Genomic DNA, 21,531 nt, shown 5'->3' with positions numbered 1-21,531 from the left:
ACTATTACTAGTTTCACTAGTTTTTATTCGAATACATATTTGCTGGAATACTTTTACAGCATCCTTGTCCATCTGGTAGCAGATAGTTGAGTGCCCCCTACTACTTGACATATCTGCTATTCACTTTCTCTGCGACCAGGGGTAGGTTGCAAGGGTCGTGCACCATACCCAACTGATACGAGAGGTCAGAGCCACTGTACTCTATTCTTTCCTCTGATACATAGAAGATGCTGCAGTTTTTCCTGAACGCAGAGCTGATCCGTGAAAAACGTGTGCACAGACCCCTCTGAAATGAATGAACCAGGATTCGGTCCGGATGCCATGCGTTCACTTCACCGCTGTGTGATAGAGGCATATATGGGTCACAACTAGTGTTATGGATTGCTCTACCACGGACCATACCACGGGACCATAACTTATGGTTAGTGGTAGTGGAATCCATAAAGGAATTCTTAGAAACCTTGCACACTGAACTTGAAAATACAAGTTCTCTCATCCCTACTCACAGCCTTCCATTTTCCTCATAACCCCAGTTCTCTCTGGCCTCATTTTCACCTTTCCCAAAGGAAACCCAGCATCATATTTCACCCCCTGTTTTGCATCTTCTCTTCCTCTCACCCTGTCTTCACACACTGGCCAAGCTTTCTCTCCGCCCTGCTCTGATGGTGGTTTCCCTCTCCTACGTCTTCCCCTCCTCCTCGCTGTGTTTACTTCTCTGCACTATATGGTAGCAGGCTACATGCCGAACCAAGATTCCTCAATGGCGGGTGACACGCCCACTACCACGCTATCTCCTGGGTACGCGAACACGCCCACAAGTACATCAGCCAATGGTCGCCCAGCTCCGTGTGTGCCTGGAGCACGTGCTTATGTGCCTGTCCGTTATAAGCTCCTAAGACCACACCCTCCGCGCCCCTGATTGGCTTTGACGGCCAGGCTCTGAGCAGTGTAAGGCACGCCCAGCGAGTGGGAACCACTGCTTCTGCACGTACAGCGCTGTATAGGGCTGGTGAGAGCGGGGCTTGGCTATGCCTATAGTGACACGTAGCTGAGCCTTTATAGAGCTCCGTTCTCATGACACGTATATTATAGCGGCTCGGAAGCGTATTTACAGCAGCAAAGTCTCTTCATAACTTGAGCAATACGGCTCTTCCATGGCTGTGAATGCTGCTTTAGTTGGCATCTCGTGGAGGACCCCGCACAGGCATCCTAGACAGGTTTCGTGACACAGTTTCTAGTAACGCTGGCATGTCAAAGACAAATCTGTGGTGGCACAATGCTCTCCAAGCATTGTCCCACCATAAAGCCCTCCTCTTCTTCAATGCCACTCAAGCATAGCCCCCCTATGGACCTTGAGAAGCTGGCACTAGAGCACATTGTACCCCACTTGCTCTCCTTTGGTTACTGTTATCTGGATCACATCTTGGGAGAAGAATTGGGGGATCAAGTGCTGGAGCAGGTCAGACGTTTGCACAAGGACGGGGCCCTGAAGGATGGCCAGCTGGCGGGGCATCTTGGAGGAGTCTCCAAAAGGCACCTGCGAGGGGACAACATTGCATGGATTGCTGGCACGGAGGAGGGATGTGAGGCCATTGGACTGGTTCTCTCAGTAATTGATCGCCTAGTGGTGTTGTGTGGGAACCATTTGGGCCAGTTCTATGTGAAGGAGAGGTCCAAGGTGAGACCTGGCTACATTCGTGCTTCTTGTCAGTGGTCAGATATTGGTCATAAATCCATTGCTGCTGCGGAATGGAAGTTTTACTTTGTTAACCTTACGTTTTTCTTCAGCTCCCCATTATCTGTCAAGGTTTCACTCTATGGACCCCCATGTTGCATGTCCCATTTCGATCTGTCACAAATGCTGCTCTGTGCTGGTCAGATCAGCTCTTGGTGCCAATTGCTGCATGTTCATCTGCTCTGTCACCAGCTTGGATCCTCAAAATACCCAGGTTACAGGCTATGCTTCTGGCACACATTAGCTTGGTACTCTAACTTTGTGCCCATTTGTAGATCTCCACCACCTTTGTAGGGCTTGCTGTCATCTTCTTTTCTGATTATTTGTTTGCTCATACTCATATAGCCAGAGTAGTGACTGTATCCTAGGCTTCAGGCTTCACACTTCAGCAAATGGCATTTATCATGTAGAGAAAGTTGGTACAAGGCACTTACTAATGTATTGTGATTATCCATATTGTCTCCTTTGCTGGTTGGATTCATTTTTCCATCACATTATACACTGCTCGTTTCCATGGTTATGGCCACAGCTGTGACAAGGTGGTTGGGATGGGGGCTGCTGTGCATGTGTGCCTTTGCGTGCGCCCAAGGTCTAGGCTATCAAAAGGACTGGTGCTTTTTCCTATATTGTGCAAGCACGGCCACCTCTCCTGGATTACAGGGTGGTCGTAACCATGGAAACAAGCAGTGTATAATGTGATGGAAAAATGAATGCAGCCAGCAAAGGAGGCAATATGGGCAATCACAATACATTAGTAAGTGCCTTGTATTAACTTTCTCTACGTGATAAATACCATTTGCTGAAGGGAGACAACCCCTTTAAGTATCATTCACATTTATACCCATTATTAATATTGTCACTTTTTAATGTTTATTTGCATAGTCGCACAAAATGCAACACGGAGCTTAGTTTTGTAAATGCACTTGCCTTTAGCTGGCAGCAAAACTATTCCGGTTCTAATTATGACTGCAACATTAATGGCCAGAGCAGTGCTTTGTTGACCTTTTGCATCATGAGTTTAGAAAATGGCAAAAATATTCCTCCTAGTCATTTGCTAAGCCTGGGATGGCACACTGGCATGGGTGTGTTCTTTTTAAACATATCTGATTTGGCTTATCTAAAATACGTCAAGAAGTTCCTAAAACATCTCTGGTAACAGAGTAAAACTCATTTATTATTTTCTCTTTCAGGCAATGGTCGCTTGTTACCCTGGTAATGGAGCTGGTTATGTGAGGCATGTAGATAACCCGACAGGAGATGGGCGCCTCATTACATGCATTTATTATTTGAATAAGAACTGGGATGCAAATGTGAGAGCAGATATCTATCTATCTATCTCTCTCATATCTATTGAATCTATGTATCTCATATCTATCTCTCTCATATCTATCTATCTCATATCTATCTATTTCATATCTAGCTATCTCTCATATCTATCTATCTCATATCTATCTATCTCATATCTATCTATTTCATATCTATCTATTTCATATCTATCTCTCTCATATCTATCGAATCTATGTATCTCATATCTATCTATTTCATATCTATCTATCTCTCTCATCTATCGAATCTATGTATCATATCTATCTATCTGTCTGTCTATTTCATATCTATCTATCTCATATCTATATATTTCATATCTATCTATCTATCTATCTCTCTCATATCTATTGAATCTATGTATCTCATATCTATCTATTTCATATCTATCTATCTCATATCTATCTATCTCATATCTATCTCTCTCATATCTATCTCTCTCATATCTATCTATCTCATATCTATCTATCTCTCTCATCTATCGAATCTATGTATCATATCTATCTATCTATATATCTGTCTATCATATCTATTATCTATCATATCTATCTATCTCATATCTATCTATCTCATATCTATCTATCTCATATCTATCTATTTCATATCTATCTATTTCTCTCATCTATCGAATCTATGTATCATATCTATCTATCTATCTCTCATATCTATCTCTCATATCTATCTCATATCTATCTATCTCATATCTATCTATCTCATATCTATCTATCTCATATCTATCTATTTCATATCTATCTATCTATCTATCTCTCTCATATCTATCGAATCTATGTATATCATATCTATCTATCTATCTATCTCATATCAAATCAAATCGGCTTTATTGGCAGGACTAAATACATTTTAGCATTGCCAAAGCAAGTGGGAAATAATTGGGTAGGGTTGGGGGATGGGGACACGCCCAGGGTGGAGAGGAGTCCATGGTATATCAGGCTCCTCTCAGTCTATGGCAGGCAGTAATATATTGTGCTGCTGTGGCCGCTGTATTCTCCTCTTCCTCCAGCAGTATGGAGAGTCTCTCTTCCTCCTCCATGGAGGTGAAGTCTGGGCAGAGATCAGACAGTCTCCTGAAGTGAGTCTCCCTCACTGCTGAGTATTTGGGGCACCGCAGCAGGAAATTAGCCTCATCCTCCACGGCCTCCTGGTCGCACTGCTGGCACAGTCTGCTCTCCCTGGGCATGTACCTCTGTCGGTGACGCCCAGGTTCAATGAGCAGGCTGTGGGCGCTCAGTCTGTATCGGCTCAGGATCTGTCGGTCTTTTGGATTGGGGAGTTTCTCCAGATATGGGGCCAGTTTGTACTCCCTCTGCAGGCTCTGGTATACTGTCAGCTTCTGGGATGTTCTTATGTCGTTCCTCCAGACGCTGATATACTCCTCTTTGTACTTGTGTATCGTCCTCTGGATTTGGCCCTTTGTCAGGCTATATTGGTTGGTGGCTTGGGCAGGCTGGGTTTGGGTGACTTGTTGCACGGTGCTTTGTTTTTCTGTTGCTTCTTGGTGTAGCAAGGCTTTGTGATGGTAGGAGCTGGGACTGCTGCTATGAAGATGGGCTCTGAATGATAGCGCCCTCTTCTGGACAGCAAAGTAGAGTGGGAATCTGCCCAGTTCTGCTCGACAGGCGCTGTTTGAGGTTCCCCTGTGGACCTGGAGAAAGTGTTTGCAGAGTTCTAGGTGGAATAGTTCTGTTGGCCCAGAGTCCCACTCTGCCCGGTCTGGGTATATGTTTGGGCCCCAGACTTCACTGCCATACAGGTGGATTGGGGCGACACCCTTAGTATCTATCTATCTATTTCATATCTATCTCTCTCTCGTATCTATAAAATCTATCTATCTATCTCATATCTATATATCTATCTACCTGATTATTTGACATCTTTCTGGCTATTGTGACGTTATGCAACATTGGATATGACTTTAATGTATTTTCTGACTTTTGGTGACCATGATCTTCTCCTGTAGGTCCATGGTGGAGTACTGCGCATCTTTCCTGATGGTAGCTCACATGTAGCCGATGTTGAGCCTCTTTTCGACCGGTTACTTTTTTTCTGGTCTGACCGCCGCAACCCCCATGAAGTGCAGCCTTCTTATGCCACCAGGTAACTATAGTGTGATAGACCATATATACTGACAACAGTTGCTGCATTCCCTAAGTAACTGTTATCCCTGTCATTCACATAGATATGCTCTAACTGTCTGGTATTTCGATGCCAAAGAGAGAGCCGCAGCCAAGCAGAGGTTCCAAAGATTAAGTGGTAAGTGTGTGTTAATGTCTCCACCTTTATAGGATGAACAGCTTCTTAATATAGGAAATTCCCTGGGGGAGCGTTCCTGTAATAATTTGCTAAACTGCAGAGAATGTCAGTTTTTCCATAGATCTGTGAACAGACCACAGGCTGTCATTAACAGCAGCGGGCAATTTGTAGATGAAATTCAAATCACATGCTGGAATATTTGTAGGACATAGAGAACTGAATATCCTGCCCTGCAAATTGTTATTGGAATGCGGTTCTTATTGGCTAAAATAAGTGTATGAAGATTATGTTAAGGAATTGGTTTCTGCTCTTCAAGATGTTTAACATATCACGTTAGTTATTAATAGCCATTAAAGTGACATATTTCATGACAAATTGACCTTTTTATTGTACTTGATCACCATCGCAAATTCCTTTAATATGGCATCTAATAATCCAGAAAGTCTGATAATCTAGCACTTGTTTCCAGCAGAACTGCATTATAATCTTGAGACTGAGCAGAGAATCAATTATGAGTGGTGGTGGACTTCATCTCTACACAAACCAAGCAATTGATTAGGGCCCCAGAGCTGAGGGGGCCCTCTGGTTGACTGAAACAACTAAAGGGGCATAAATACCACCTGTTCTGCCAGGGGAGGGGGTCTTTCTATCTGTAGGACAGTAGCAGAAGTGCTAAACTAAGGGTGTAGCTTAGTGGTTGTGGTGGGTGGAGTTTAAGGTGCTTAGCAGTGCAATGGGGGACCCCAGATATACGCTAATTTGTAATGGGCTATCAAAAATGCCAAATCCACCCATGATTATCTGTGATATTGGTAAATGTCTTGCTTGATATGAGTAGGGCTCATACATCTACTGGCCTCAGCAGTGACATGTCCCCAAGCTGAAGCCAGTCATTGCATCCCATGGGGCTGAAAGACTGCTAAAGGGAGCTGGAAATCTGAGGATGGTTTTTACAACAGGTATAACAAAATATTATAAGATATGATTCTACTTATTGACTTCTGTTTGTTGTCACACAAGAATTAACTAAATTGCGCAGTTTTTGTTTTCTAATCTGTGTAAATCCTTCACCTTTTAGATTTGTTTGTTACTTCTTTGTGTCCACAGAGATGGTGAATTTATATGTATTTGTTTGGGCAGAATTAGACTTGATTTTTTTTTACTACTTTATCAGATTGTTTTAAATCCGGGAGAAGCAGACATTTGTGATGAATTTGTAGTTCTGTTTGCGTTTTCTGGGCAGATGTCTGCACTTGTGTCCTTGTCAGTGAAGACAATTGCACCACTGTGTGACTGTGTACGTGTGTGACACTGTGTACGTGCCTCTCTGTATAGCATGGGAGGGGCCACAGTCTGTAGGTTTTATGACATTTCCAGTCACAAGTTGTTTGGTGATTAAGCAGTCAGGAACCTGTCCTTATCAGAGGTCACAATGCCCCCCCTGAGTGGAACTAGCTACGTGCACAAATTGTCTTGTGCCTGCCCATATTTAGGATACAGCACTTTACCTTTTATTACCAATTGCAGTGGCACACTATAGGTTAATATATACTTTTAACTCTAGATTTTTGTGCACTGCTATTCAAATATAATCCTTATTTATATGTCATCAGTAAGATACTGTAGTGTGTTGTTTTTTTTTGTATTTTCTTTTATAAAATTTAAATAGTCTCCAAACTTAAATAATCTTGAGTCAGTGATAAGCTTCTGTCTGGATCCCCCCCATGGTGCAGGGCATACAGTATGGTAGATATATTTATATTTGTGTGTGTTTTATAACACACATACATATGTATAGTGCTGTAGTTCCTGTTCTGCCCCCAATTCTCATTTATATAGAAGATTTCTTTCATATGAGTACATCAATTTATTCACTTTTCACAGTCAATAATCCTTCCTTATCTGTACTGGAATGTATATGGGAATTTTATAGCAAATACATGACATCTTAAATATATACAATGTAAAAATATACAATAAAACAACCACACAGATCAGTTAGATTTTTTAGAAGTTTCAGTCAAGACGTTGTTTGTTTTACAAGGAAAACTGACAACACAGGGGATCCACCTGCAATAAAGAAGAGATCACTACTTACCTGCTAGATCCCACACTTCTGCTTCAGTTCTCCCAGCTGGCATCTGTTTACCTTGCTGCAGCGATAAGAAAGAGGCCAATGATTGGCAGTAGCCACATGTTGATGTGATGTCACCGCTGCAGCCAGGTAAACAGATCCCGGCAAAGAGAACCAGAACAGCTGCGCTGATTTGCCAGGTAAGGAATGATCTCTTTTTACTGCTGGTGGATCTCCTGATGTATCCAGTCTCCTCCCGAAGCTGGATATCCTCTTTAATACGGAGCAGGGTTCTATGAGAAAATCAAAAAGGAATATTGTAAATCAAAGCTGTAAACATAATAAAATTACTGTAATCAGGTGTCAGTGGGACTTGGCAGATGCCAGATTATCAAATGTTATAGACACTCACAGAAAACTATACAGAACTAAGAAGTAATGAGCAGAGAAAGTTCAAAAGGAAATGTTTAGACCAAATCTTACACTATCTATGATTCCATATTCAATCTCAGTTATGTTCTGGATTTTTAGACTTTGTTACAGTAGATCAGATGCTTTATTTAAGGAATTTTACTGTATATGCCTGTTGTTGTTGGATAACTTCAATATAATGCTCTTCCGTAACTGCATATTGATCTATCTAAACTGCCAGGTTTTAAAAAGGCACAAAAAAATAAATTCGGTCACTCATTTTGCATATATAAACAACTGGTTCAGAGGCATAACAAGTAATTGTAGCGCCCCCAAGCAGAACTTGTAAGAGGGTCCAACTCTGCTATGATGACTGTTTTCATTGGTCAGAGAATGGAAGTCATTGCTGTAGCCAGCATGCTTGCTACCCTGATAGGTAGGGTCCTTGATCTGGTTGCTATGCTTGCTGCCCGGGTAGCTATGACCAGGTTTGTATGGGCTACTTTACAGTCTTTATAAATCAGTGTAGTCAAACCTGAGGACAAAGTAGCTGATTTCTTCCAGAAAGCTTTCTTCAAACATCATTTTTGTTCCCTATTTTTTGTTTTGTTTTTAATTTTCTAATACCGTCTGATTGTTATAGTCCAGGGATCAGCAACCTTCGGTACTTCAGCTGCTGTGGAACTACAGCTCCCAGCATGCAACATGCTGAGAAGTGAATGGAGCATTCTGGGAGTTGTAGTTTCAGAACACCTGGAGTGCCAGAAGTTGCTGATCCCTGTTATAGACAATGTAAACTCAGACTGGACAGTCTAAAAATGTGCTAGATTTATCACGGTGTCTGATGCTGTATGATGTATCTGGCGAATCTGTAGACTGTCTTGTCCAACCACCAATTAGCCTACTTTACCCCAGAATTTTATGCAATTAAACCACACTCCTATTTGACAGGTCATACCCTTTTCCTGTCTGAAAAAGGCTCTAAAAGGTTATTAAAATGTCATAAATGTGGTGTACCCGAGTCTGCGCACAAATCTGGCTGATTTAGGTTGGAAAATGTCCCAGCAGTGTCTTTTAGTCCATATGTTATTTATTGAGTTATTTGAATGTGAGTAGTTATTTGCAATGATAGAAGTGAAGTAGGCTTGTTTGGGTAGGTGAAGGGAAGAGTTGTAGGTTTTAAGCATAAATGGAAAAAATCTGCTGGCCTCCATAAACATTCAGCACACCTAGAGAACCGCTGAAAAAAACCTGTTTCAGGTGTGTGCCAAGGAATTCAGCTGCCATTTTTACTTATCTCATACAAGCTTCTAAGCATTGGGCAGCTTGTTGTAAGCATTTGCGCTTTTTTTGTAGCAGCCATTCACTAATGTTTATTGATCTTAATTTTCCTTATTTTTCATTCAGAGTCTAGGCAAGAGCCTACCTCGGACAACTGATGAGCCCCTCAGGGAAAGCTGATTTCCATTATTTTGATTTGGGAAAATAGGGAAGAATTCGAGCAATAACAAATCAATGCAAAAGGTTGAAACAAGGACCACAAAGAGTATTCAAGTACAAAGACCACAAAGTTGACTTGTGGATTAAATATTGAAGTCATGTTTCTAACCTGCATAAACAGAAGACAAAAAAATGGAAAGGTCTTTGCCGGAACACCTGTCAGTATCCCAGGACTGTCCATGAGACATTTGATATAAAAAGGGTGCAGGGAAAACTGTGAAGGGTAATTCTCAGCATCAGTGATAAAGAGAATCCTAGCGGTATGCCATCACTTTATGAGATGTGACTACACCATTAAGTACCTTATTTCACTTGTTTCACCTCCATACCAGTTTGAACGCTGGTTTGATGTTTCATTAATTTTTTGGTACAGAATATTTAAATACTCAAAGTCTAAGAGATCATATAACTTTTGCGAATACACTGTAAAAAAAAAATCACAGTGGAAATGATGCAGAAAAACTGTAGTGACTGGTACGGTCATTGACCAAAAGACATGTCTGCAGGCCAGAGCATGTTGCTTTTGTTGTGCAAATCTAGTAATCCTGACCTATTTTGTTGATCACTCTGTCTATTTATATCTGACAGTGTTGTCTAAGAAATTGTGATAGTTAAAGTGGTTTCCCGAGTCTTTACTACTGATGACTTATCCTGTGGATAGGTCATCAGTAACAATAATAATACAATTTGTAAAGCGCTTTTCTCCCATAGGACTCAAAGCGCATAGATATGTCTCAGATCAATACAGGGTTGCAGGCTGGACTGTGTTACAGAAGACATAGTCAGGTGTTCACAAATGCCAGACTAAACCAGGTGGCTTTTCAGTTTGGACTTAAATGCTTCCAGGGATGGGGATGTCCTAATTGGGTGTGGCATGGAGTTCCAAAGTGTAGGGGCGGCATGACAGAAGGCTCTGTCTCCAAAGGTTTTGAGGTGGACTCTGGGGGTGAACAAGTTATTAGATCTTTTTGATCTGTGATTGTCGGGGGTGTGATGCAGTTGCAATAAGTCCTTCAGGTATCCAGGGCCTTGATTGTGCAAGGCTTTGAATGTCAATAAGCCAATCTATCTGATTAGTGAGGGTCTGACACCTATGACCCCACAATCAACTGTTCGAGAAGGCACTGGTGATCGCAGTAGTGAATGGGGCTGAGCTGCAATACCAAGCACAGACACTGTTCAATGTACAGTGCTGTGCTTGGTGAGCTCAGAGAAGGCCGCAGCACTACTGCGAGTGCCGATGCCTTCTCAAACAGCTGAATGGCCGGGGTCCTAGGATTCAGGCCGCGGCTGATAAGATGCTGATGACCTAGCCAGAAGATAAGTCCTCAGTAGTAAAGTCTTGGAAAACCTTTTTAAGTCCTTATGACTTTTATGTGTTTTGATTTTACAGAATAAATGGTGTACAATCCTGAAGTTGTATTTTATGATCTTTTAACCTGTTGGGGACACATGACGTACCGGTACGTCATGTGTAGTTCTGATCACCGCCGCGCGGCCGGCGGTAATCGGAACTGGGTGCCTGCTTAAATCATTGAGCAGGCCCCCTGAGACAATGCGCGGCGAGGTCCTGTGACCTGCGGTTTGCTGCGTTTCCGAGTTATTCGGGTCTCTGGGGACCCGATAACCCAGAACAAGATGGTGATCGGTGGTGTGATAATACACCTCCAATCACCATCCTGCGATCCTGAGAGGTGATGGTGACATCACCTCTCAGGATCGGCTCTGATTGGCTGCAGGGGCGAGCGGGCGCTTCAAATTATTGCAGCGCTGCATCGATCTTCTAAACCAGCACCCCCTTCTGACCCTCCACAGTGCCACCTGGCACTAAAAGGTATTTAGGGAAAGGTTAGGTTAGGCAGGGATATTCAGGGAAAGTTTAGTTTAAAAAAATAAATAAAAGTTTTTGGTTGCATCACCCTAAATCGGGTGTCTGGGGTCCACAGCACAGCTGTGTGACCCTAGACCCCCAAGGGGTGCTGCAGCTTGCCCCCCCCCCCCCCAACTTTTTTTGGAACGCAAGCAGTTTTTTTGGGTTTTTTTCTGCGTACGCTGACTGTGGCCAGCACTCTTAGCGTCCGGCCACTGTTAGCGCATGGCACACCCCACCACTGATCAATTTCGGACGGTTGATCAGCGAATTTGAATAAAAAATTTAAAAAAATTCAAATTTTTGGGCCTTTTTTTTTTGTCTGTTAGGTTTAGGGTAAGTCCGCGAACACCCGTGCCCCCACACACACGCACACCAAATAAGATTTACACGCACACACACACTCCCCTATGGCCCGCCGGACGTTCTCGGCCGAGGAGGCATACGTCCAGCTTGCCTCCGAGAGCCCCAGTGAGGACGAAGATGACCCCACTTTCCTTTTGTCATCCGCGTCCTCCTCATCATCTAGTGATGATGAGCCCCCAAGGCGGCGGAGACGCCGCCAGGCGGAGAAAGGGGACTGCCATGCTAGGGACCCTGTGGCCCACACTAGTACGAGCAGCTCTGGGGCTCGTACTAGTTTTCCGGCCCACCAGTTAAGTCCACCGGAGCCCCCTACCGGTGAACTTGCATGGTGTACCCCAGAGAATTTTGAGCTCGCGATTTCTGATTTTGTAGGCCAACCAGGAATCTAGATTTCCACAGTGGGCTTCACTGAATACGACTACTTTAGTCTTTATTTCAGTGACCACTTTGTAAATCTGATGGTGGAGCAAACAAACCTGTACATAGGCGTAGTAAAAAAAAAACTAGTGTCAGGCATTACTGGAGTGGGGACGTCCTCTACCAGACCCCACTTTACAGTATGGCCATGACACGCTCCCGGTTTGAGGCCATCCGGAAATGCCTGCATTATGCAGATAATGCAGCATGTCCCCTTCCCCCAAGGTGATCCTGCCTATGACCGCCTGTACAAAATCAGGCCGGTCATCGATCACTTTTGGGCCAAATTTTTGGAGGCCTATGTACCTGGAAGGGAGGTCACGGTTGATGAGTCTCTCACATTGCTTTCAAGGGAGACTCATTTTCTGCCAGTATGTTCCCTCTAAGCGGGCGAGGTAGGGCGTGAAGCTGTACAAACTTTGTGAGAGTACCTCAGGGTACACTTACAAGTTTCGTGTGTACGAGGGGCGAGATTCCCTAGAATCCCCCAGAATGTCCCCCCATTCTGGGTGTTAGCGGGAAACTTGTGTGGGACCTTATGTACCCACTGCTAGATAAGGGTTACCACCTGTACGTGGATAACTTTTATAATAGTATCCCCTTATTCCAGTCCCTCGCCGCCAGATCCACGTCCGTTTGTGGGACCGTGCGGAAAAATCGACGCAGCCTCCCTACCCACCCCCAGGGGTGAGACCCGTGCCCTTACCAGTGAAAACCTGTTGCTGGTCAGATATAAGGACAAGAGGGATGTCCTTGTACTGTCCATAATTCACGGTAACGGCATCACCCCTGTCCCTGTGAGAGGTACCGCGGCAACGGTCCTCAAGCCCGATTGTATCGTCGACTACAATCAGTATATGGGAGGAGTTGATCTCTCTGAGCAAGTCCTCAAGCCATATAATGCCATGTGCAAAACCCGGGCATGGTACAAAAAAGTTGCGGTCTACTTGGTACAGGTTGCCTTGTACAACTCTTTTGTGCTGTCCCACAGCGCTGGCAACACAGGGAAATTCCTTCAGTTCTATGAGGCAGTCCTCAAGGCCCTGATCTTTTTTGACCGGGAAAGAGCAGGCCGGAGTACCTCGGGAACTGGAGGCACCAGGTTCGTCCCTGGCCAACACTTTCCAGGTGTGGTCCCCCATACTGGAAAGAAGGGACGGACCCAAAAAAGGTGCAGAGTGTGTCACAGGAGGGGGATACGGAAGGACACCACTACTCAATGTGACACGTGCCCCGATCATCCGTGTCTCTGCATTATTGGTTGCTTCAGGGAGTACCACACTTCCATGGAGTACTAAATTTATATTCTCCTTCTCCAATTTAGCCACTGACAATCGGAAAAAATAAAATAAAAGGTTCTCAGACTTGAGACACTAAAACCCCCCCCAAATTTTTAAAAAAAAAATATTATTTTGTAATAAATAAAAAAAGGTATATTAGTATCGCCGCATCTGTAAGAATCTGCTCTATAAAAATACCCCATGACCTAACCCCTCAGATGAACACTGTCCAAAAAATAAAATAAAAACGGTGCAAAAAAAGGTATTTTTTGTCACCTTACTTCACAAATAGTGTAATAGCAAGCGATCAAAAAGTCATATGCCCCGCAAAATAGTGCCAATAAAACCGTCCTCTCATCCTGCAAAAAATGAGCCCCAACCTAAGATAATCGGCAAAAAAAAAAAATGACTCTGGAGACTATGGAGATACTTAAATGTTTGTTTTTTTTGTTTATAAAAGGATAATATAGTGTAAAACCTAAATACATTTTAAAAAAAAGTAGACATATTAGGTATCGCCGTGTCCATAAGAATCAGCTCTATAAAAATACCCCATAACCTAACCCCTCAGATGAACACGGTAAAAAAATAAAAATAAAAATGGTGCCAAAACAGCTATTTATTGGCAAATTTTCCATTTTAAACCGTTTTTTCCAGTAACAAAGCAAGGGTTAACAGCCAAACAAAACTTAATATTTATTACCCTGATTCTGCAGTTTACAGAAACACCCCATATGTGGTCGTTAAACTGCTGTATGACCAAACGGCAGGGCACAGAAAGAAAGGAACGCCTTATGGTTTCTGGAAGGCAGATTTTGATGGCCATTTTTTTGGCACCATGTCCTATTTGAAGAAACCCTGATGCACCCCTAGAGTAGAAACTCCATAATAGTGACCCCAACTTTATTAACCCTTTAGGTGTTCCTCAACAGTTTATGGCAAATGGAGATAAAATTTCAGAATTTCTATTTTTGGTAACCTTGCCTCAGAAAAATGTAATATAGATAAACAAAAAAAGTCCCAACAAAACTGCCACCTTATCCCGTAGTTTCCAAAATGGTGTCACTTTTATGGAATTTCTACTCTTGGGGTGCATCGGGGGGCTTCAAATGGGACATGGTGTAAATAAACCGATCCAGCAAAATCTGCCTTCCAAAAACCACACGGCGGACCTTTCCTTCTATGCCATACCGTGTGCCCGTACAGTAGTTTACGGCCACATATGGGGTGTTTCTGCAAACTACAGAATCGGGGTAATAAATATTGAGTTTAGTTTGGCTGTTAACCCTTGCTATGTTTTTGTAAAAGAATTGATTAAAATGGAAAATTTGCAAAATAATTGAAATTCTTAAATTTCATCTCCATTTGCCAATAACTGTTTAACACCTAAAGGGTTAAAGACGTTTGTAAAATCAGTTTTGAATACCTTGAGGGGTGTAGTGTCTAGAATGTTGTGAACTGGTCATTTAAAAGTGGATTTTTGAAAATTTCTGAAAAATTTCAAATGTTGCTTTCAAACTTCTAAGCCTTGTAACATCCCCAAAAAATAAAATGTCATTCCCAAAATGATCTAAACATGAAGTAGACATATGGGGAATGTAAAATAATAACTGATTTTGGAGGTATTACTATCTATTATAAAAGTAGAGAAATTGAAATTTGTCAATTTGCTAATTTTTCCAAATTTTTGGTAAATTTGGTATTTTTTATAAATTAAAATGATTTTTTACTCCATTTTACCAGTGTCATGAAGTACAATATGTGACGAAATCTCAGAATGGCCTGGATAAGTCAAAGCGTTTTAAAGTTATCACCACTTAAAGTGACACTGGTCAGATTTGCAAAAAATGGCCTGGTCCTTAAGGTGAAAATGAGCCCAGTCCCTAAGGGGTTAAAGGCCAAAGAAGACAATGACAATACACACGTGCTTAGTGCTTTGAATTCTGCAAAGTGCACTTCTGTCTAAATCAAGACTTACCCAGCTCTAGTTGAACAGAATTTGAATAATATATCTTAGGCCTCTTTCATACTAACGAGTTTTTCGCACGGGTGCAATGCGTGATGTGAACGCATAGCACCCGCACTGAATCTTGACCCATTCATTTCAATGGGTCTTTGTACATGAGCGGTTTTTTTTTGACGCATCAGTTCTGTGTTGCTTGAAAAAAGCATGTTCTATAGGCATCATGCACACGAACATTGTTCTGGTCCGCATCCGAGCCGCAGTTTTTGCAGCTCGGGTGCGGACCCATTCACTTCAATGGGGTCGCAAAAAATGCGGACAGCACTCCGTGCGCTGTCCGCATCCGTTGCTCCGTTCCGCGGCCCCGCAAAAAAAATATAGCATGTCCTATTCTTGTCCGTTTTGCGGACAAGAATAGGCATTTCTACAATGGGCCGCCTGTTCCGTTCTGCAAATTGCGGAAGGCACATGGGCGGCTTCCGTGTTTTGTGGATCCGCAATTTGCGGACCGCAAAAAACGGAACAGTCGTGTGCATGAGGCCATATTCTGTGTTTTTCACACAGCCCTGGCTCCATAGACGTGAATGGGGCTTCAGTGAAAAACACATTGCATACGGAAGCAAGTGTGGATGCAATGCATTTTTCACTGATGGTTGCTAAGAGATGTTGTTTGTAAACCTTCAGTTTTTTATCACGCGCGTGAAAAACACATAAAAAAAGCATTGCACTCGCGTGGAAAAAACTGCACAACTGAACGCAATCTCAGATTGCTGAATTTGCTTGCAAAATGGTGCGAGATTCCCTGAACGCACCCTGACACAATCCGTATCGTCCGTGTGAAAGAGGTCTTAAAGATCTGCTTCCGTACAATTGAACACAGCAATCACTTGCTCAGAAGCATTACCTTTTTTTTTTAGACTAGAGTCACTGTGAGGCAAGCTTCAGAGGCCACATATATACAGCAATATTTTAACATCTATTTTACAGCTGCAAGTTCTAAATAAAATTTAGATCACATGGTTCAGATCAGTAGACCTTTGTCGGGAGGGGGGGTGCAGGTATTGCAACTGTAACTAGAAAAGCTACAATTTATGGGGAAATTGTGTGAAGTGTTCTTGCCTCCACAAGTAGTCTACAACTGGAGTGGGCGGAGTAACTGGGTGGAGTGGCTTGAGTAACTGTTGTGTGGTTGGAGTGGCTGGAGTAACTGTGGAAAGGTTGGACTGAGCAGAGTAACTTTATGGAATGGGCAGAGTAACTGTGTGGAGTGTTTGGAGTGAGTAAAAATAGCAAACATTACACTAACCAATTGATTGATCAAATTTAAAGGGTTTCTGTCATGAAAAATAACGTTATGTAGCTGACTGACATTAGCGATGTGCTAATGTCAGCAGTACATAACTGTCCCGCGCCTGCGCCGTTTAGTATTCAGCGCAGTGAGTGAAGAATGCGCTCCTGTTGCCGGCTTCCTCACTGACCGAAGGAAGGAAGCCGGCACCAGGAGCGCGTCCTTCACTCACTGCGCCTGTGCCGAATACTAAACGGGACTGCGCAGGTGCGGTATTTATGTGACGATGAGGAGAACTCGACAGTCAATCAATGGGACCTGGGCATGCCAAAGGGTGAGTAGACCGAGCCTCTAGGTGCTGAAGCAACACCCCAGTAGCACCTAGAGGCTCATAAGCATATTTTAAAATAAAGTATTTTAAAATTCTTTATTCTTTATTTTAAGAGAACGGCGGCAGGCAGGGAGTTATAAAGCATACTGTTATGTACTGCTGACATTAGCACATCGCTAATGTCAGTCAGCTACATAATGTTATTTCTCATGACAGAAACCCTTTAAAAAGTGCACATGGCAAGCTTGATAGAGTGAGAAATGCACTTTTATTTATTTATATAGCACATTTAATTGCAATGTTGTTGCCCAAAGTGCTTCACAGTTACATTAAAACATACTGTCACGAGGGTATCGAGAACCACGCCTGACTCCGTTATACCCGGGGTCAGGAAGTCGCAGCGGTTGGCTGCACGCTCTATTTAAGATAGGGCTGTTTTCCTTATGGTAGCTTTCTGGGTTTGCTTTGCAAACCCTTTTGGCTCACTCAGGGATCCGTAGCTCCTTCTCCTCAGTTGTTCCTTGTCCAGCACTCCCAAACCTCCTTATATTCCTCTCACACTTCTCTGGTTGCCAGAGATAGAACTTCCTGCCTGGACATCTATTCTGACCTTCTGGAGCTGTGTTGCTGCGTTCTCTGGTAGTTGGTCCAGAACGCTACCCTCCGGATCCCTGTTGGACCTTTGTGGTCTATTGTGATCGCCCACCTGGGTGTATGTGTTTGTCTGTTTTGTCTGTCCTCTCCCTGGTGTTTCCCTCTTAGTGATAGTGGTGTGGACTAGCGATCCCACCGGCCCGTTCACTATCTAGGGCTCATTTTAGGGAAAGCCAGGGTTTAGGCACGTGATCGCCGCACGGGTGAGGAACCCGTCTAGGGACGTCAGGGCAGTCAGGTGTCAGCCGCAAGGTGAGTTAGGGGTCACCACCTTTCCCTCTCCCTTGGGCAGGGCTTTCCCTTTTATCCTCCCTGTGCGTGACGTCGGTCATTACACATACATTTGTAAAAACATTAAAAACAGCCAATTTGTGTAAGTGGACTTGAAAATGAGGGAGTGGTGGCAGTTTAGAAATCATAAGGGGTTGGGTCAGCACAACCTGCCTGCAGGTGCAGATCACTATGGCGAAATACATATACAAACGGAAAATGCAAATGTGATCGCACACTACATCCAGCACTCTGCCCTCCATGCTGGATGAGACATTGGTTTATATTTTGGCCAAAGCATAGTAAGCCACTCACCGCGTCAAGGTTGTCTCATGAGTGGTCCCTAACTCTTGTTCCTACCTGTTCATGGGCCATGACAGCCACATAAAATCCAGGGAATGCAGGTCAGCATGCAAGCCAAGTACACTTTGCTTGTAACCCCGTCCGGTGCCATTACAGCTTTCATCGGATCCAGGGATGCAAGTACCAACATGCATGCTGAACCCACCATATACTTCTCCTGGAGCCAGATGGCTAATGGACAGATTAACTGGTCAGGTGTGCAATGACTCCAAGGAGATCGCCACGCCTCCAATATATACTACAAAGAAAAAAATAAGGGGTTGGGTCAGCACAACCTGCCTGCAGGTGCAGATCACTGGCGAAATACATATACAAACGGAAAATGCAAATCTGTCCTTGAGGCTGGTTTTAAAGTCAGTATAAAACTGAGTCTGCTTGTATAGAACCTGGAGGCGGCATTGCCATTATGTGTCCCAGTTGCTGGTGTGCCTGGGCCAAAACAACATGGGCTGCTTTAGATGTTGCCATCTCCTAGAAACATGCATCTGTTCTTGTTTGAAAGCTGACATTCAAAGCTTTCAGACAACACCAGAATGACAGCAATATGTTCAGTACAAGGCGTGTGATGTGTACAGTATAAGTCCTGGGAGGCATGTATATCCCACCCAGATACCTCCGTTGGGTGAGATAACTAAAATCGAGAAAGCTGCAGTGATTTCAGCAAAGTGTAGTTGCTGAGACAGTTTTGACTAGATGTTGTTCTGGGCTGGATTTCATGTGGACTGAGGGATAGGTTTGGTAGTTGGGATATGCTGGGTGGTATGATGGGTGTGATGGTGCTGAAGTGCCAAAATAAAGCACCTTTTGGACTTGAACCCCATTGTCAGAGGAAAAGTCTGTGATTGCGACCCCCTGAGAGAGAGCGATTCCTTACAAGGTGAAGATATCACTGACAGAAATCAGGATGCTGTGAATGCAGATGAAAGTGAAAGTAAAAACATGTTTTACCCGCGATTATTCCCGACTCTATTTCTAACAGTAATTTCTCCTCTGACTTTAGTTGTCATTTTGGTCTTGTATGAAAGCCTGGACCATCAGCTTTCAAACAAGACCAGTTGCATGTTTCTAGCTGGTACCATTCAGAAGATAGCAGCAGCTAAAGTAGCCCTCCTCCAGTTAGCTACTTTTCCCACTGCCCGAGCTGGACTCGGGCAAAACAGTTAGGTGGTGTGGGGATTCGCTCTGGTAGGCAGCTTAGCGGACGCATTATAAAGGCAATCACAAAGTCTTTAAAGGGTTTCTATCACTTCGTATGACATAATTAGCTGTCAGACACTAGCGATCTGCTAGTGTCTGCTCTGGCCAACCATCCTACTATAATCACTTGTGGGGCAGCGGTTTTGCTAAAAAACTAACTTTTATAAATATGCTAATAAGCCTCTAGGTGCTATGTGGGCGTCATTAGCACCTAGAGGCTCCGTCTACCTTCATACACAGCCGCCGCCCAGCGCGTCCCTCCAGCCCGCCCATGTCCTCCTCCGTGTGACGCAGCGGACGAGTTCTCGCGCATGCGCCGTGCGCGGCTGTATTCGGCGCATTTGAGATCTCAGCTCGGAGCGGTCAGACATTCAATGCGCATGCGCGGCTGTATTCGGCGCATGCGCATTGAATGTCTGACCGCTCCGAGCTGAGATCTCAAATGCGCCGAATACAGCCGCGCACGGCGCATGCGCGAGAACTCGTCCGCTGCGTCACACGGAGGAGGACATGGGCGGGCTGGAGGGACGCGCTGGGCGGCGGCTGTGTATGAAGGTAGACGGAGCCTCTAGGTGCTAATGACGCCCACATAGCACCTAGAGGCTCATTAGCATATTTATAAAAGTTAGTTTTTTAGCAAAACCGCTGCCCCACAAGTGATTATAGTAGGATGGTTGGCCAGAGCAGACACTAGCAGATCGCTAGTGTCTGACAGCTAATTATGTCATACCAAGTGATAGAAACCCTTTAAGTTAAATAGTTCAGTGTTTATTCACACAGAAGGCACAACAAAATAACAGTTTGCAGTGTTGGTGTTTGTTCACACCATGGACAGTCCACAGAACACAAACGTTCACCTTGTTAGCGGTTTTTCATCAGCCATCCACAGCAGGCTTTAGGGAGCCTGTTTCCAGCAATGCGACTCTCAGCCCTTTAGCACGGCACACCTCATGCAGATCCCAAAACTACAGAGTCTCCAGAGCTTGACTGTGAAATGGAGGATAATCCACACAGCTGAGACTGCTGACTGGGTTTTTAAATCCCAGCCAAAACCCGGCCTGGAGCGTGGGGAACAGCCACCCACCCTGCACTTTGGCTGCTCCCAGTAAGAGCCGGCCCAGATCAGCTCTACAGCCATACTAAGGGCTCTTTCACACTTGCGTTCTTTTCTTCCGGCATAGAGTTCCGTCGTCGGGGCTCTATGCCGGAAGAATCCTGATCAGGATTATCCCCATGCATTCTGAATGGAGAGAAATCCGTTCAGGATGCATCAGGATGTCTTCAGTTCAGGACCGGAACGTTTTTTGGCCGGAGAAAATACCGCAGCATGCTGCGCTTTTTGCTCCGGTCAAAAATCCGGAACACTTGCCGCAAGGCCGGATCCAGAATTAATGTCCATTGAAAGGCATTAATCCGGATCCGGCCTTAAGCTAAACGTCGTTTCGGCGCATTGCCGGATCTGACGTTTAGCTTTTTCTGAATGGTTACTATGGCACCCAGGACGCTATTAAAGTCCTGGGTGCCATAGTAGTAGTGGGGAGCGGGGGAGCAGTATACTTACAGTCTGTGCGGCTCCCGGGGCGCTCCAGAATGACGTCAGGGCGCCCCACACGCATGGATGACGTGATCACCTGGATCATGTGATCCATGCGCATGGGGCGCTCTGACGTCATTCTGGAGCACCCCGGGAGCCGCACGGACTGTAAGTATACTGCTCCCCCGCTCCCCACTACTACTATGGCAGCCAGGACTTTAATAGCGTCCTGGGTGCCATAGCAACACTGAACGCATTTTGAAGACGGATCCGTCTTCAAATGCTTTCAGTTCACTTGCGTTGTTACGGATCCGGCGGGCACCTCTGGAAAATGGAGTGCTCGACGGATCCGGACAACACAAGTGTGAAAGAGCCCTAAATAACAAATAGTGTCAGTCAGCACTAACTGCCGCTGACACTTAAAATTACCGGTTCTTACCTCACCGAGGTCAGGAATCTCGGTGACACATACCTTCCGTCAATGACGGACCCTTGCACCTTCCTACATACCTCCCCCCTTTGTTCAACCCTGTTGGGGTGAACACTTGCCAGACAGTGTATGCGGGACAGGGCATCTGCATTTCCCTGTAACCTGCCTGCCCTATGTTCCACGGAAAACTTAAAGTTTTGTAAAGACAAGAACCACCTGGTGACCCGAGCATTCCTCTCTTTGGCTTGGCTCAT

General features: G+C 44.3%; 1 protein-coding gene across 1 annotated transcript; it reads left to right on the top strand.

Moving 5' to 3' along the window:
- Positions 1-1,022: 1,022 nt before the first annotated feature.
- EGLN3 (egl-9 family hypoxia inducible factor 3) lies at positions 1,023-10,446 on the top strand. Its single transcript, XM_040411711.1, has 5 exons — positions 1,023-1,678; positions 2,926-3,045; positions 5,037-5,173; positions 5,256-5,329; positions 9,222-10,446. The coding sequence occupies exons 1-5, from the start codon at positions 1,277-1,279 to the stop codon at positions 9,251-9,253; spliced, it is 765 nt and encodes a 254-aa protein (XP_040267645.1). The 5' UTR covers positions 1,023-1,276; the 3' UTR covers positions 9,254-10,446.
- The last annotated feature ends 11,085 nt before the right edge of the window (positions 10,447-21,531 follow it).

The sequence above is a fragment of the Bufo bufo genome, chromosome 11, assembly GCF_905171765.1.
Source record: "Bufo bufo chromosome 11, aBufBuf1.1, whole genome shotgun sequence".
NCBI classification, from domain to species: Eukaryota; Metazoa; Chordata; class Amphibia; order Anura; family Bufonidae; genus Bufo; species Bufo bufo.
The sequence above is the reverse complement of the archived record's forward strand: the minus strand, read 5'-3'. Positions and strand labels throughout refer to the sequence as shown.